This window comes from Jaculus jaculus, chromosome 8, assembly GCF_020740685.1.
Source record: "Jaculus jaculus isolate mJacJac1 chromosome 8, mJacJac1.mat.Y.cur, whole genome shotgun sequence".
NCBI lineage: Eukaryota > Metazoa > Chordata > Mammalia > Rodentia > Dipodidae > Jaculus > Jaculus jaculus.
The window spans coordinates 6,428,387-6,445,241 of NC_059109.1; the positions used below are offsets into that span (position 1 = coordinate 6,428,387).

At 43.8% G+C, this 16,855-nt stretch overlaps 2 protein-coding genes across 2 annotated transcripts in view; one reads left to right on the forward strand and one right to left on the reverse strand.

The window, feature by feature from the left end:
- Zfand3 (zinc finger AN1-type containing 3) overlaps positions 1-16,855 on the forward strand; it is a 236,868-nt gene that overhangs the window by 194,418 nt on the left and 25,595 nt on the right. The window contains exon 5 of the mRNA XM_045157409.1: positions 15,258-15,425. Coding sequence (XP_045013344.1) covers positions 15,258-15,425 — 168 coding nt within the window. The remainder of the gene's footprint in view (positions 1-15,257; positions 15,426-16,855) is intronic.
- Positions 6,822-12,263, reverse strand: LOC101594307 (small EDRK-rich factor 2-like). The gene is made up of 2 exons (XM_045156002.1): positions 12,222-12,263; positions 6,822-6,965 (listed from the first exon to the last, which is right to left on the reverse strand). The coding sequence occupies exons 1-2, from the start codon at positions 12,261-12,263 to the stop codon at positions 6,822-6,824; spliced, it is 186 nt and encodes a 61-aa protein (XP_045011937.1).

The window sequence follows — 16,855 nt, forward strand, 5'->3', positions numbered from 1 at the left end:
TTGTTTTTTCCTCCTGTTATGAGGGCCTTGTTTAAATAAATAAGTGTGTAAGGGTCTTGTGCCAGGCACTATGAGGTAGTGAATATCCAGGCCATTTTTTGTCTGGAGGAGCATGTAAGGCGTCCTACCCTCCCTTTGGCTCTTACATTCTTTCCACCACTTCTTCCGCAATGGACCCTGAGCCTTGGAAGGTGTGATAGAGATATTTCAGTGCTGAGCACTCCTCTTTCACTTCTTTTCAGCACCATGGTGCCTTCTGAGTCATCTCAGAGGTCATTGCAATCTGCAAAGCGAAGCTTCTCTAACCAAAAGTGAGAGGAACATTAATATGTGGATATGACCATTAAGAGAAGTGCTTACCAGGCAGTTTGGTGAGCTTAATATATACATTTAGTCAGACATCAGCAGGCGTTACACCCCTAGCGCTCATGACCTCCCCTGTTACAGGTTTTCAGTATCAGGCATGTACTCCCTTCCATGGAGCGGGCCTCCAGTCCAATTAGAGAATAGTTGTTTTCCCCATAAGAGACATGCCACTATTGCATGTGTTGGCTCATTTGGTCTTGCTGGCCAAACGTTAAGGTTTGCAGTGTCTGCTGTTGTTTATCTCCACTGATGACTTCTCTCTCCCATGGAGCTGCCTGCAGCACAGCTTTTTCCAGTTTTCTATCAGCTGGTCTACAGGGAAGAGGTTTTCAGCTCAGCTCCAGCAGGATTTCTCAGTGACCTTGCAGCCCAAGTATGTGGAGTCTTCAGTAATAGGGTCTTGTCATCTGTTCCTGGAGGGAAACCAGGAGCCTTGGAAATGGCCTATAATGTTTTGGGGACATCAGGTACCTCCCTGGCACTGAAAATTTTCTAGTAATAATCTATGGCTTCTAGGTGTGCCATTGTCCAAAAACGTAGGTTTCCATACGGCTTATTCATGCCCTCTTAGATTTTGATTAACCCTCCCCCCACCCTTCCTGTACTCAATTTCTTCCCCTGACCTCATTGGGCCATTCCACCCCAATATTCTGTTCATCTACTTGCATATATGCAGTGCCACCCCCTTAAGGCCCCCCTCTCCTCCCTCCTTTTAGCCTCTTTGTAGCTTACTGTGGGCTACTGTTTTCTGAGTAAACACAGATAGTGCTACAACTGAACGGAGCAGCTGAGAACTGAGATGGTTAATAGAGAAACGTGTAGACTCTCCAAGAGATAGCTAATCCAGGCTATCATTAAATGACTTAAATTTACAGAGAAGCAAAGTGATGAATTTGGCTCAGAAGAAGAGTGCAACAAGAGAACAAGTGGTGTTCATGGGTTTTTAGTCGGGCATTTTCCTGTCTATAGAAGTAAGGCATTGTCGCTAGCACATCACACCAGGGAGCACAGCTTAGACATCTGAGGACAGTCTGGAGACAGTCCCATGGCACAAATCCCGCCATCCTTTTTTCCTGGGTGTTTCCTGCCTGTTTTGGCACTTTTGGTCTGTATGGTATCTTTTTTTTTTTTTTTTTTTTTTTTTACAATTTATTAGAGAGAGAGAGAGAGAATGGATGTACCAGGGCCACTGCAAAGGAACTCTAGATGCATGTGCCACCATGTGCATCTGGCTTACGTGGGACCTGGAGAAGCGAACCGGGATCTTTTGGCTTTGCAGGCAAACATCTTAACCACTAAGCCATCTCTTCAGCCCCTGTATGGTATGTCATAACTGGGGAAGAAAAAGTACTCCAGGCTCTACTTTCTGGGGTGAGTGAATATGAACACGGAGTTCACACTGGTTCTCATCTTAGTGCTCAGTATATATTACTGGTTTCACTGTTTCTTCGTGATCTGAATACATTTATTTGCAAAGAGAGACAAGGGGGGGATCAGGAAGGGCATACCAGGGCTTCTTGCCACTGCAAACAAGCTTCAGGTGCATGCTGTACTTTGTGCACCTGGCTTGATGTGGGTCCTGGGGAACTGAACTTAAAGCCATCAGGCTTTGCAGCAAGCACCTGTAATTGCGTTAGCCGTCTCTCCAGCCCTCAGCATCATTTCTTAGCACCTCTGAATAGAGAGCCACCTGTCAAGTCCGCTTGTAGCACTTGTAACCTTTGTCTTGCCATGTTTGTTAGCTACATTATATTCAGGTCTGCAACTCTAAGCCAATCTTCCATTATTATGTTTGTAGGTTGTTCCCAAAAAAATTAATGCCAATGAAGGGCATTTTAACAATAGTCACTTTATAAATGTATCCTCCCAGACCATGTTGATACACTAGGAATACTTTCTTCTTCTCTTGGTCTTAACAGACCACAGTGCCTGTGCTATTGAAAAGGGATGTCGTTCATCACCAAGATCAACTGTTAATGTCCAGAAGTTTCTCAAAAGCCATGCCAGAATTTAGTTTGCTTTGCATTGGGTTATACTTCTTTAATGCAATTTATCTTCTTGACATTCAAAATTGCCTTTCCTTTTTCTTGTGATATTTGGGCTAACATAACAACTCCCTTCCTCAGTCTGTATGTATTATCTAAAAGACCCCTTCCAGAGCACACTGTCTTGTAGTCCCTTCTGGATCAGATGTTCTGTAAGCTGTTGTGTTTCCTGAGAGCCTCCTTTTATTCTTGTTGCTTTCTTTTATTCCTCACTTTCCCAAGTACACCACCCCCAAACTGTAGTGACTAGGAGAAATGGTATTGGGGGTCTTTTCTGCTCCACCTTGATGGAGTGTTTAAGAATCTTGGGCAAAGACCACTGCTTCCTTGTTTTCTGGAATTTCGTGTTATTACCAAGAAGTCACGTGCTGCCGATTCTTACTCTTCTCACTAATGCATATGGGTTTTTTTCACCTGTACAATTCTGAGAATCATGTTTTTACTTTTGGTATCTTGACATTTGCAGTGAGATGTCTAGTGGCTTTCTCTTTGTTCCATTCCAGACGTTGCGTACTTGGAAGTCTTGTTGCCTCTGAAGCCAGCACCTCCTTCAGCTCTAGAAATGGTTCTTGCCTAGGCTGCTTTCTTCTCCTTCTGAAACTCATAATTTAGATGTCAGAGTGCCTAGCTTTTTTGGGGGCGGGGGGAGGGGTAAGGAGTCTGTTTGCTTCTTACTGTCTGCCTAGTTATGTTGCTTATGTAATGACCCTTCTTGGTATTTTCTTGAGCCATCATACCCTGAGTGAGGTTGCTTGGCTCTCTGAATAATTCTTTTGTATAGTGCCCTGTTCTGGTTGGTGCATGCAGTCGTAACATAGTAACCTCTTCTGAGTTACATGAGTGGGGTAGACACAGGTTGTTAGGCCCTTTTCATGCAGAGTTATCTGTGATTACCTTACAGTACCTTTTCTGTTTAACTTAGACTTCATGCCCTGGTTCTCTTTTGCCTGGCTAGACTTGGTTCCCTGTTGACTTCTGAGAAAAAAAGTTTGAAGTGAGTGGAGAAGTCACGTCTTTTGGGCCCGTTACTGGAGGCTCAGTCTGTGGTGGAGTGGAAGCATGCTTAGTTATAAGAAAGTTGAAAGCTTATTGTCAGGCTTTCAAAGACAGAATTTGAGTCTGAGGGACCATAGAAGTGGCTTTGCCAATTAAGATGCTGTGACTGGATTCTTTGAGAAGACCTATCTAAATTTTTGCCAGGTAAAGCACCCTAGCTGGCAGGGGAGGGAGGTACAAACCAATATGGCTGTTTGCATACACTCTTAGTAGCTCCTGCTGCTTCTCAGTCTCTTGTCTCAGGTTCAATCCCCCAGTACCCACGTAAGCCAGACACACAAGGTAGCACAGGCATCTGGAGTTCATTTGCATTGACTAGATGCCCTGATGTGCCCATTCTCTCCCCCTCCCTCCTTTCCTGTCTCCCTCTCTGTTTTCTTCCCCCTTGCTCTCCAACCCTCCCTCAAATGAACAAAATAATTAAAAAGATATATTCCCCATTACTGAAGTTCATCTCCACTTTATTTGGTTTTCCAAGGTAGGGTTTCACATTAGCACAAGCTGCCTGGAACTCGCTATGTAGTCTCAAGATGGACTCAAACTCATGGTGATATTCCTACCTCTGCCTCCTGGGTGCTGGGATTAAAGGAGTGCGCCACCATGCCTGGCTATTTATTTATTTATGAGAGAATGGGTGTGCCAGGGCCTCTAGCCACTGCAGATGAATGCCAGACACATGCACCACCTTGTTCCTCTGGATTACGTGGGTAACTGGGGAACCAAACCTGGGTCCTTAGGCTTCCCAGACAGATGACTTAACTATGAAGCCATCTCTCCAGCCTGGAAAGGTAGACTTTTAAAAATATCTTTATTTATTTGCAAGTGGGTGTGGGTGGGGGACAGAATATGTAGGTGTGTTAGGTCCTATAGCCACCCATTCACTACTTTGTGCATCTGGCTTTATGTGGTGGGTACTGAGGAATCAAACCCGGGTTATTAGGCTCTGCAGGCAAGTGTCTTAACCACTGGATAGTCTCTCCAGCCCACATTACTAGTTTTCTTATGGTTAAAAATCTTGGTTAAAATACTGTCTGTTGTGTTGGGCATTTGGCTTGCTGGATCAGGTGCTTGACACCTAACTCTGAGTACTTGAGTTCAGTTCTCCAGACCTCACATTTTAATAAGCTGAGCGATGTGTAAACTTCTGGAATCACAGTGCACCAATGACAAGAAAGGAGGCAGAGTCAGAATTTGAATTTCCTTGAAGCTTGAAAATGGAGCTATGAACAGTGAGGAACTCTGTGCCTCAGACCGTTTCCCTTTGACCTGCCTGTGCATATACCTTTCTCTCCCCTCCCCCCACACAATATAAATTTAATCTTTTTATTTGCTTATTCGGGGGGGGGGGAAACTATGGGTATCCCAGGGCCTCCAGCCACTGCAAATGAATTCCTGATGCATGCTCCATCTTGTGCATCTGTCTTATATGGGTATTGAGGAATCAAACCTGGGTCCTCTCAGGTTAAGTGCTTTAGCCACCAAGCCATCTCTCCAGCCCCTAACTATAAATTTAAATTAAAAAAAAAAACTGTTGCATCTAATTCAACAGTCTGAGACTATACTTTGGTCAATAAATTTACTTGTTTATGCTGTAAAATTAGAAGGTTTAATCTTATAGGCATTTTTGTCAAGGGAGACTTCATTGTGATTAGTTATCTGAAAGCCAAGTACCTCTGTGGGCTCCAGTAGCCAGCTCCCACTCTGTGTGTATAATTGTGGGTGCGCACACACACAGTCTGCTGTAATATACACTGCTGTAAAAGCTTATGTGGCCTGTGCTCTTCATTACCAGTATCCACCCTCAGAGTTTCAGAAAGCCATTTTCCAAATAGCAGAACCACAACTCAGAATTTTAAATAAACTACATTTCTGTTAGCTCTGTGGATGGGGAGTTAGTTACATGCTGTGCATTTCTCACATTCCTCTGCCCTTTCAAACCTTATTAAAAATGTATACATATGTAAGCAAGAAAATAGGACATTTAACTCATGGTATGTCCTTTTTTCTTTTACTTTAGCAAGGGGTAAGACAGTAGCAGACAGTCTAAATGTGTCTCACCTTAATTGGCCAAGGTGCATGTTCACCTGGACAAATGTGAACTTGCTGCTGTTGCTGCTTTTCTTTTGGGAAAAGTGAACTCTTTCCAAAGATGACATTATAGCTTGAATCATATGCCCAGAAATCCTGCATGGCTTTGATAAGACAGTTGGGTGGGAGGGGCAGTGTGCGGTACTTGGGTGGGAGGTGCTTGCCATGGCCTTCCTCGGTTCCTGTAACTGACAAGGCTCAGTTCCACTCTTTTCTTGGCAACCTGTTGATACCTGTATTTGTGGATTCAAATCACATTTTAAGGTCTTAGACATTGTTCCTGGAACAGCAGTTGCAGTAATTGACAAAATTAAAAACGGTCCTTCTTGGGGTTGGTGGAATATAGACTAAGAGTGACCTGTGGAAGTCCACAACAAATCTTTGAAGGATACCGACAGGGAAGTGTTGGCTTCACTAAGCTGGAAAGACGAGTTCTGACCTTGCTCTTGATGGTTAGCTATAGCCGTCTGTCAGGCACTTTCCCATCAACTCTAAGCAGGTCCAGTATTTCTGAGAAGGAATTCTGCAAGCTCTCTAACCAGTCATCTGCAAGCATGACTTCCCTGGATGTAAGTAAGAGAGAGGGAAAGAGTGAGTGAATGTTTTCCTTTTTGAATCCAGTTTCAGGGTTGCCAGAAAAGCTAGGAGATGTGTAAATTCTCAGGTATTCTGCACATCACATTCCCGCCTCCCCCTCAAGGTAGGGTGTCACTGGAGCTCAGGCCAACCTGGAACTCATTCTAGTCTCAGACTGGTCACAAACTCACAGCAATCCTCCTACTTCTGCCTCCCGATTTCTACCACGCCTGGTCCACACCAAATTTATTTTTTACTTGAGAGAGAGACTTCAGCTAGCAAACAAACTCCATATGCATGCACCCCTTGTCCACTTGTATCACTGCGTCTGGCTTATGCGGGACCTGGAGATTCAAACATGAGTCCTTAGACTTCACAGGCAAGTGATTCTAAACTGCTAAGCCATCTCTCCAGCCCAATTTTTTTTTTTTAAATACAAAGCTACTTTTACTACTTTGGGGTGTGCTCCACAGGAATGAAAATCACTGGGAAGGGTAACCCCCTCCCCCCAGGAGGAGAGAGGCTACCTGAGGGGAAGGAAGCACTAAAGGGACCCGGTCGCTACAGACTTAGGTCCAAAGGAGTGCTGTCGGAGCTGGGCCTGTGAGCAGTGCTGGAGGAAGCGCAGGCGCGGTGGGACTGGCTCCAAGTGCACAGGCGCGCAGGAAGGTTGGACATGAGGCCTCGGAGTTACTTGGGTTCCTCCTCCTCCTCGTTTGCCTTTTTCTGCTTCTGCTCCATGATCTCTGAGTCTCTGTGCTTGCGAGCAGCAGCAGAAAGCCCATCATCTTGGCGCTTGCCCCTCACAGAGTCGCTCTGCTTTGTCACATTCCTCTGGTGGGCAGCCCATGCTGGTTACCATGGGTCATGGCGATAGCAGTGGCTCCCACCTGCCTCGGTTGCGTCCCCTCATGCCATCCCTCCAGCTCAGTTTTTAAAATATGTTTTATTTATTTATTTGAGAGAGAAAGAAGCAGAAGAGAGTGAGAGAATGGTTGCACCAGAGCCTCTAGACCTGCACATGAATTTCAGATGTGTGCGCCACCTTGAGCATCTGGCCTACATGGGTTCCGGGGAATCAAATCTGGGCTCTTTGGCTTTGCAGACAAGCACCTTAACCGCTAAGCCATCTCTCCAGCCCCACACCAAACTTTCAATGTTAATATTTAACTCCAGTGACTCTGTTTATCCACGAATATGTACGTGTGCACTGACTCTATTTATCTGCAAATGTGTGTGCACTGACTCTTATCTATGTTTATCTGTAAATGTGTGTGTGTGCACTGACCCTATCTCTGTTTATCTGCATACGTGTGTGTGTACTGACTCTTACCTATTTATCTGCATACATGTGTGTGTACACTGACTCTTATCCCTCTTTATCTGCATACACGTGTGTATATATTATGCCCATATCCCTTACCAATATCTTTAGCTATCAGTAATCTTTTATATAAAAACTTCAGTGTATAATTCTTAACAACAGGAAGTTTTGCTACATAATCATAGTACAATTTCCAAACCTTTGAATTTAACATTAATGTAATATGTAGTATTTTTAGTATAGTTGTGTGGGCATCTTTATAAATCTTTCAGCAGAAAGTTGAGCAGAATCGGTTAAGTTAAGGTTAAAGTATTAGGTATTTGCTACTCTTGTTTCAAATATGGATAATAAAGAGCTTTCATAATAGTTTTATGCAGAATCTCATGCCTCTAGTTTTCCAGTAGCTCATTTTACAAATGGATTATTTCTTCTTCTTCTATAAACCTTTTTTTTTTTTAACTCAGAAAGAGAAAAAGAGAGAATTGGTGTGCCAGGGCCTCCAGCCACTACAGTCGCACTCTGGACATTTGCTCCCCCTTGTGTACATATGTGACATTGCGTGCTTGTATCACTATGTGTCTGGCTTATGTGGGACATAGAAAGTCAAACATGAGTCCTCAGGCTTTGCAGGCAAGCTCCTTAACTGCTAAGCCATCTCTCCAGCCCTAAACCATTTTCTTAAGGCACTTTCTTTAGCTATCCTAAGCCCTCTCTCTGCACACTAGGTCGTGCCTAATAGTGTCACACCATGAGTAAGGAATGCCTGAGGCTCATGTTTAGGCTGAGAAGTGGCTACGGCGTGATTTCTCTGTACTCTAGAAGAAATATGAAGTTAGGTTCATTTAGCTTCACATCTGAAGTAGTTATAATGGGTTGGGGGCACCTAAGTTGTTTATTTAGAAGCTTGCAAATTTATCCTGAGAGTAATGTATTAGAAAACTAGATTTGGGGTAGAAGATACTGGAAGTGCTAGGTTGGAAAGGAATTGAATTAAGTTGATGTTAAATTAGAAACAAAAATAGTTTAAAAACAAATCAGCTATTTAATTTTAGCATCTTCTCAGTCATGTATTCAAGCTGATTCTTTTGAATGGCAAAATGTAAATGTTCAAACATTTTTCCTTTTCATTAAACCTGAAGCACAGATCCCCCTGGCTGCCAGTATCTCAAGGCAAGATTTACTTTCATCAGGAGCTGATCAGATTATAGAGATTGTCTCCTTCTTGTCTGTCCTCTCATTTATTGTTAGTATTTTGCTGCTGGGCACCATGTAGTAGTAAGTTTAGGTGATCACCCTTGTCCTAGAAACTTGCTCTGTAAACTAGGTATGTAATATGATTGTTAGGTTAAACCTACTCCAAGGGGCGATGATTTACATGAGAGCATTCCTTTTTTTTGTCCATATGTATGCTTTTAGCAATAATTCAGAAAATGTACTTGAGAGGTGTCTCATTCATCTTAACCACATTCCCACTCCTATAGTTGATGTTTCTCCACAAAGGAGCCCTGTTTCTAGCCTTCCTGGCAAAGGACCCAGGTGTAGTTTAGGGTCACTACTGGGCAAGTCATTGGTGTTTTGAAGAGTAAAATAAAGAAGTATAATATTATTTGAAGATTTCTGGCCTGTTCATTCCCTCCAGCCCTTTTCAAATAAGTCAGTCATAGTAGGAAAGTTGGCTATAGTCATAGCTAATTCCTAGCAGCTCAAGACAGACATCATATGAAAGCCTCTAGACTTAAAGAAATTAGAGTGCCAGACTTATTCTATGTTTTTAGAAAATTTAACTTCATAATTTATATTTTGAGGCACTAAATGAAAACAGTATTGTCCACTGTACACACATTATATTAGGATATGTCTGGGTGTATGTGTTAACCAGATAGAAGAAAATAAATCGTCGTTACTGATGTTACTTTCAAGGTAGCACTGGAAGAGATAGTAGACCAAGGCTGCTTGTTAACACCTCTCTTAGTTGTGCCATGTGGGCCTGTTAGGTGCCTGCTGGAATTCTGTAGTTCTGATGCTGGAAGTGTGACTGAGGAGGCACACCGCCAAGTCTTCTGTCTTCAAAGTTAAATGGTATTGCAACAAGGAGACTGGCAGAATAGATTACACAAGAAGACTAACCAGTACTATTTAGAAAGTTAGTGTATGTGATTAAATGAGTTGTTTGAAAGGCATACTGTTGTAGATTAAAAGAGAAATTCAGAGCAAACCTAACAATGCAATTGAATTGGGCATGCTTTTAAAAACTGAGACAAATCTGATTACTGACTGAATATAGTCTTCATTTGAGCATTCTTCTTAATTTTATTAGCTGTTATGTTTTAGATATACAAGGAAAGGATGTATTAGATGTGTATGTGTTCCAGGATAAAGTGTTGGGTGCTTCTAACTTATTTTCAAATAAGTTATGGGGTGCATTCTCAAGATAATCCTTTTAATGTTCCTCCTACCCCCAACATGTATTCCCAACAGGGAGAGGAGTCTGTGAAGGAGAATGAGGCCACCCCCATAAATCTAACACTAAAGGAGAGAATCTGAGAAAATAAATCCATGAGACAGGGCCAGAGAACAAGGAGATTGATGCTTAAAATTGTGCTTGACTAGCAGGTTGTAAACAACTGACTTAGAGAAATTTTTCCTTGCATGTGGTGTGTGCATGTATGTTCATATGTGTATAGTCACACATGAGTGTGCATGTGTGGGAGCCAGAGGTTGATGTCACACATCTTCCTCAATCACACTCTTATCTTACTCTTTGAGAATGGAGTCTGTGGCTAGACCTCACCCATTCAGCTCTCCAGTGTGCCCCAGAGGTTCCCTGTGTCTGCCTCCTTAGCACTAGGATTACCTGTGTGCACCTCCACGCCTGGCATTTTATGTGGGTGCCAGGGATTTGTCTCAGCTCCACTTTAGTGACTGAGTCCGGCTCACAGTTGACTTTTAAATAGTTGTGATCCAGGTCTAGGAGTTTCCATTGTAAGCTTGATTCATGTCCATGTCAAATGAAGATAGATATTTTTATTCTATCTTCAGCATTTTAGTAATCAGCCTCTAGAATCTTAATTCTCTGTTCATGTAATAGATTTTTTTTTAGCATATTGTTATTCCAGAATTATTCTAGGGTCATTAAGAGGATAAGAAAGGAACATCCCAGTTTAACTAAGTACAGTAAAAGAAAACCAATGGGTAATGAATGAGTTTTCTATCCTGAAGTCTTTTGTGGCACACAGTAAAATGCCAAGAGAGTCTGAATTGAACCGTTGGTGTGCTGTGATAGTAAAGCACAAAGAGAAGGTACCAGGAAAATAGGACTTGCCCAGTTCCTTTGATCATTTTTTTCCAGTGAGAGTGTGGTATTTGTCATGGACAGAGGTTTTAGCTGCTTAAGCTACTTTAAATGGTTGCGGGAGAGACAGCAGTGATGTGTGAGGGTTCATTAATTATTGCTCTTACTGATGTTTGCACAGGCTGTTGGGATCATAAATGTCAATCTGTCAAGAGACTGTGATAGGTTCTAAAAAAGCTGATTGAGTGAGTACCTCAAAAGCTGTCACAGAACCCGAGATTAAACAGATTCATCTTTCTTTCATAGCAGCAAGGGAAGGTGTGGGTGAAGGGAAGAGCAAGGCTCTCCTGTCTTCTCCCGCTCCCCTCTTCTGTATGGGGTGTTGGTGTGTACCAAGACTATGAGTCTGCCTGAGATGTCTGCAGCCCACAGCCATGGTTAGTGGCCTGGGGTATGTGCTGGCTGCCAGCTGCACGGTGACAGGAGATTAAGAGAGACTGGGATTCAACTCTGACAGGCCTGACACAATTTATTTGGAAATTTTCAGGAGGAAACATGAGTAATAAAGACAAGAACAGTGACAGTAAGGAACAGTGTGAATGTCTGTCAGAGACAAAACAGAATTTTAGAAGAAGTCTCTCTGTTTGTTCTTTCCTGTCAAGCTTTCCAGTTTAAATGTGTTCCTAAATTGAAAGTCTTAACACTACTTTCTGCAGTTGGCTAGGAAAGTACAATTAGAAGAATTTCTTTCTTCAGAAGATTATTTTAAAAATCATTGTACTTGTTTTTTCTGTCACAAATTAAGCATTGGTTACCTGCAGACTAAGAAAGCTGATGCAGATAGAATGCATGTCCTGAGATTTTCCTCTCATGTGCTATCTTTTTCATTCTCTTAAACATTGGCAGACAAGGAGGGAGGCCTGGTGAGTACCAAAAGCTACAAATGTGGCCCAGGCGTGCGCAGCCTGTGTGGGTATTCCCAGACTGGACCGTGTTCTCAGGAGAAGGCGCACTGGGAAAATCTGCTTCGTTGGCTCTTTATGAAGGACTTTAATTAGAAGTCACTCTTAACTCCTGGGGTGGGAACAGTTTCCATCTTGCCACCGCAGCTCCTCCTGCTGCTAATGAGCATGCTCCTTGCAAGGTCTTGTTTCTTCTGACAGTGAGTGTGATTTCTGTTCACCTTGCTCTCCACGTTTAACCCTTCCTGCCCAAGTTCAGCAGAGGGAAGAAGACTACTAATTAGGTGGTTTCTGTCATTGTTCAGGAAAGTGAAAATCCTTCAAGGTAATGGAAATGATGTTTGTGAGCAGAAAGTAAACAAAGATAAATTTATTCGAGTGTGAACAGTAGGTGGTTCCTTCAATGTTACCCATGTTTGGATCTTTTCTGGTAGTCCTTTTCTTATTCACCTAAAATTTATAATTGAAGAGTTGAATTATTTAGTTCATTATTATGTAATTAGAATCCCTACCTTGGACATCTGTTTTTCTCTTACTTTGACAACTCTCCCCATGGCACAAAGTTTCATTAAGTAATGGGAGGACCACAGACATGATGATGAGCTTATAAATTGCTTCTAAATAAAACCCTAAGTTGACCTGCAAAAAAAAAAAAAAAAAAAAGCCAAAGAATGATTTGCTGTACCAAGAAGTGACATGTAGCACAGCCGCCCTTCCTGGATGGCACATGTGACTGACAGCCCAGGGAGCTGCATTTCCCTTCTCTTCGTGGTAGCAACCTGAGAGGGTGTTAGGGTTTATCTTACTTAACATCAGCTGAGTTTTTTTAAGGTAGGGTCATCATGCTCTAGTCCAGTTTGACCTGGAATTCACTATGTAGTCTCAGGGTGGCCTCGAACTCACAGCAGTCCTCCTGTCTCTGCCTCCTGAATGCTGGGATTAAATAAAGGTGTGTGCCACCAAAAAGTTGGAATCTTTTAATGTCTGGGTATAGTTCCTTGATTCCACGAGAACACATTCTGTTGTGCACTTTGTCTGTACAGGTATAGAATCATAGTTCAGTATGTTCAAGTGGGTGGGTGCCTGTGGTTTTAGACTTGGACAGATGCTGGGACATTGACTCTCGGAGGAACAACGTGGGTCTTTCAGGATGGCTGGTACAGTGTATCTAGAAGCTGCTGGCAGTTATCGGAAGCCTCCCTTAGGACCTGTTATTTCAGGACTATCCTCTGCTTGTTGCTAACCAGAACACATAACTCGATAGTCTTTATGTGAATATGTAATGAATTAAGAAAAATAGGACCATGTAGATTTCCTTAGTGTTATTGTTGACAATCAATTGTGGTGGTGTTGTAGGGAGAGGGCTGGACTGGACAGGTCTCCCGATGGTTGGAATCCTATCGAAGCAGGGTGCTTTGGTAATGACACATGGTCATTATAAACTTAAATTCTGATTCCTAGCCATAGGAACCACACACAGATAAAAATTACCTCACACGTGACTCCCTGGCACATGGTTAGCTATGGACAGCACTACTGTACTGAAGGGTCTCCCTCCCTTCCTCTTTCCCTTCCTCTCTCCCTTCCTCTCTCCCTTCCTCTCTCCCTTCCTCTCTCCCTTCCTCTCTCCCTCCCTCCTGCTGCATTGACACCTGAAGTTATCTGTCTTTGCAGCACAGATGTCCTCTGGAAATGGAAGTGGGGGCTCTGTAGGTAGGCAACACATTTGGCAGTTTGGGCCAGACTTGTGCAAAAGCATTGAATGCAAACTCTCAAGACACATGTATTTCCGTCAGAGGTTTGGATGAAAGTGGCTCAGGGTCTGACTGGCCTTTTTTTCTTTATAGGTATGCTAGCTTCAGGCCAAGACCTGCCAAACTTTTAACAATTTTAATACTAAAACATTTTCAACTGCTTCCATCTTGTATGTTCCACACCTCTCCAACTTGAGGGACAGTTTCTTACAAAGATACTTCAAAGCGAGGATCTTTGTCTTAGTGTAATTTTCGTAACAGTGTCTAAATAGAGTTATTATTACACATAGTGTCATTGCTGTTTGTGGAAAGGGACCCCAGGGGACACGTTGCTCACACAAGGTGAATTCCTTCCAGCTGGTTGCTTTGTCATGATTTACATTTAGATTGTTGCTTGTGCTCTTGTGGTGAAGGAGGAGGCCTGGCTCTTGCGGCTGCCTCAGTCGCCTCACTGCCCGGGTCTGGGCAGCTTTGCTCTGCAGAGCTTGGAGATAGGCTGAACTTGCTTTCCATGTGTTTTCATCAGAGGTCTTATTTAGCTGGTTTGTATTGGGAGGAAAATGTCATGTAAGACTGTAAGAATCAAGTGAGATGAAAAATGAAGTTTGCAATTGTGAAAGATGGTGCAGGGCCTCTATATGTCAGTGCACGGAACAGTGGCAGGGTCTGTGAACAGCCTGCCTCCTGTTGCCCCTGGAGCCAGTAGATGTCTTGGGTGCAGTGCACTGTCCTCACACCGGGAGGCTGGGGAGAGGCTTCTTGTCGGCCACTTGCAATGAGAGACAGGGACTGACTGCCCAGATTTGTCTGTGCATCGCAGCAGTGTCAGCTGAGTTATGGAGACCCTGGGGAACAAATGAATGAGCTAATGGGTGAAAATTTCCCCCCTCTTCCAGGTTACATTCTCCTAGGAGACAGTGTTAAGGGGTAGGTTAGTTTTATTGTCACTGTGACAAAAACAGAAATGATTAAGAGAGGACAGGTTTGTTTTGCTCAAAGTAGCAGAGGTTTCATTCTATCCTGGCACAGCATGGTGGACAGGAAGCAGAAGTACAGTAACAGGAAAGGCCCAAGGGACACACCCCAGTGACTGCTTCCTCCAGCCAGGCTTGACCCTCTGCAGTCCTGTCACCTTCCAGTTGTCTGTGTGTTGGACTCAGCAGTGAGCCAGAGTGCTCGTGATGGAGCTGTCTCTGGCGGGGCTCTCTCAGCCGTCAGATGTGCATTGCTCATCTTCTGGGTGTTTCTCAATCCAGTCGCGTTTGCAAGATTAACCATCACACAGCAGAGCAGTGCTGTGTGCGGGGTTATGAGAGGCAGGAAAAGAGGAGGGGAGTGCTGTGGAAGGGGATCACAGTCTACATAGGGTGATCTGGGCAGAAGGGTTCATGGAAATAGGACTGGAGCAAAGACTTAAAGTAGATGGGATCCCTTACAGGCCTGGGTGAATAGTGTTCTGCAAAGAGAATAATTGCAAAGGTCCAAGGAGGCTAACAGATGGAGCCAGAGGTGCCTAGGAGCAGCGACATGGCAGATATTTTGAAAAACAGTAAGCTAGAATTTTTTTTTCCTGAGCCTCCCTCCCTGTTCCCATCCATCCAGGTCGAGCCTGTCTTGTTAGAAGTCAAACCCAAGGTGCGTACTGGTCATGGTTTGTACAGTGTCAGCCAGGCACAAAACTGGCTGGCTTGCTCGTGCAGGGCCAGCTCCTTCCTGCTCAGGAGCAGTACACTGGACAGTTGTGCTTTCATAGACAAGCACTAATCCTGACCTCTAAATGTGTGTTTTGGTCAGATTCACAGTCTGAGAATGAGGCTTCACCAGTGAAACGACCGCGACTACTGGAGAGTGCTGAGCGCTCCGAGGAAACCAGCCGATCGAAACAGAAGAGTCGGCGTCGGTGCTTCCAGTGCCAAACCAAGCTGGAGCTGGTGCAGCAGGAATTGGGGTCGTGCCGCTGTGGTAAGCATCTCCCCAGCAGCATGGTGGGCCTTAACACCCTAGCGCAGCCCTGCTAATTCTCCCTAAGAGTTCCCCCAGTACTGTGGTGCAGGCATTGGGTCAGAACTGGAGATCACCCTTGCACACAGAAAAGTCTCTCTCCACTGAGCTTGCACATGTTGAGTTACGTCGGCATTTTCACTGCCTTCAACTTCTCCTGCTACCTACTGTTTTTGGTTCCTTTCCATTTGTGACTTCTTTAGAAGTTAAGCAAACCAGCGAAATCCTGTAATATGTCCCATAAAATTCAGTTATTAAATTCCTTTCAGATGAGCCTCTTAATATTTATGATAAATGAAGATTTCTCCTTATATCCCTTTTAAGTTAAGATTTGATTAGAATCACCCCCCTTTTATGAACCTTAATTCATCTAGTGACTGAACATGTGAGGTAGTTTGAACATAACTTTTCCTTCTTAGTTCTCCATGTAATAAATACCACCTCATAAGATTGTTGTACAGGAGTGAGTGTGTGTGTGTGTGTGTGTGTGTGTGTGTGTGTGTGTGTTTTGGGTTTTTTGAGGTAGGGTTGCACTCAAGTTCAGGCTGCCCTGGAAATCACTCTGTAGTCTCAGGGTAGCCTTGAATTCACGACAGTCCTCCTACCTCTGCCTCCCAAGTGCTGGGATTAAAGGTGTGCGCCACCACGCCCGGCTAGGAGTGCATATTTTTTAACTTTGTGTCTTACTCACACTTGAGCAAAATGCAGACCAATTCTTCTTTTCTTCTTGAACAAATATGTCACATATGGGTAAAACTGTGTGCCTGCATTATTTTAGGCTGACTTAACAGTTTTTTTCTCTCCCTATTTGTTTTTATGTTCTAATTTTATATATATTTATTTGAGAGCAAGAATGAATATGGGTATGCCAGAGCAGCAAAGGAATTCCAGATGCATGCATCACTTTATGCACCTGGCTTTATACTAGATATTGGGTAATTGAATCTAGGTCTGCAAGCTTTGCAAGTAAGCACACACCTTTAATTGCTGAGCCATCTCCCACACTCTTCTGACCTAGTTTTAGACTTAGATTCAGATTCAGAAACGTGTTTGTGGAACAGGGCTGCCATCATGCAACTTTGGGTCTGGCTCTAGCCTGCAAACCCTGCCTTTTTCATCCCAAGAGGTTCACCCTGACCTTCCCTGTAAGTAACCACAGCTATCCCGCAGCACCATTGCTGGTGGGGGTCAGAAGTTCCTGCACATATGTGGCGTTGCACTCCCTGGGGGTTGTCTGTCTGTAGAAGAGATGGCCTTTGCTGCTCCTGTGCCTCCACCATCTGCCCTTGGAAATCGGCGGGCAGGCAGGGTGACGGCTTCTCCAGGAAGTTCAGTTAGCACGTCAGTACTTGGGGTGAGCAGCTGTCTGGGCGTACTCGGGTGTGGGCAGC

Excerpts from the sequence above, each read along its gene's own strand:
- LOC101594307 (XM_045156002.1), bottom strand. The coding sequence starts at position 12,263 with ATGGGGAGAGTTGTCAAAGTAAGAGAAAAACAGATGTCCAAG. Across the intron at positions 6,966-12,221 it reads GAGAAAAACAGATGTCCAAG|AGGAATGTGACAAAGCAGAG; the intron begins GTAGGGATTCTA and ends GCTGCCCACCAG.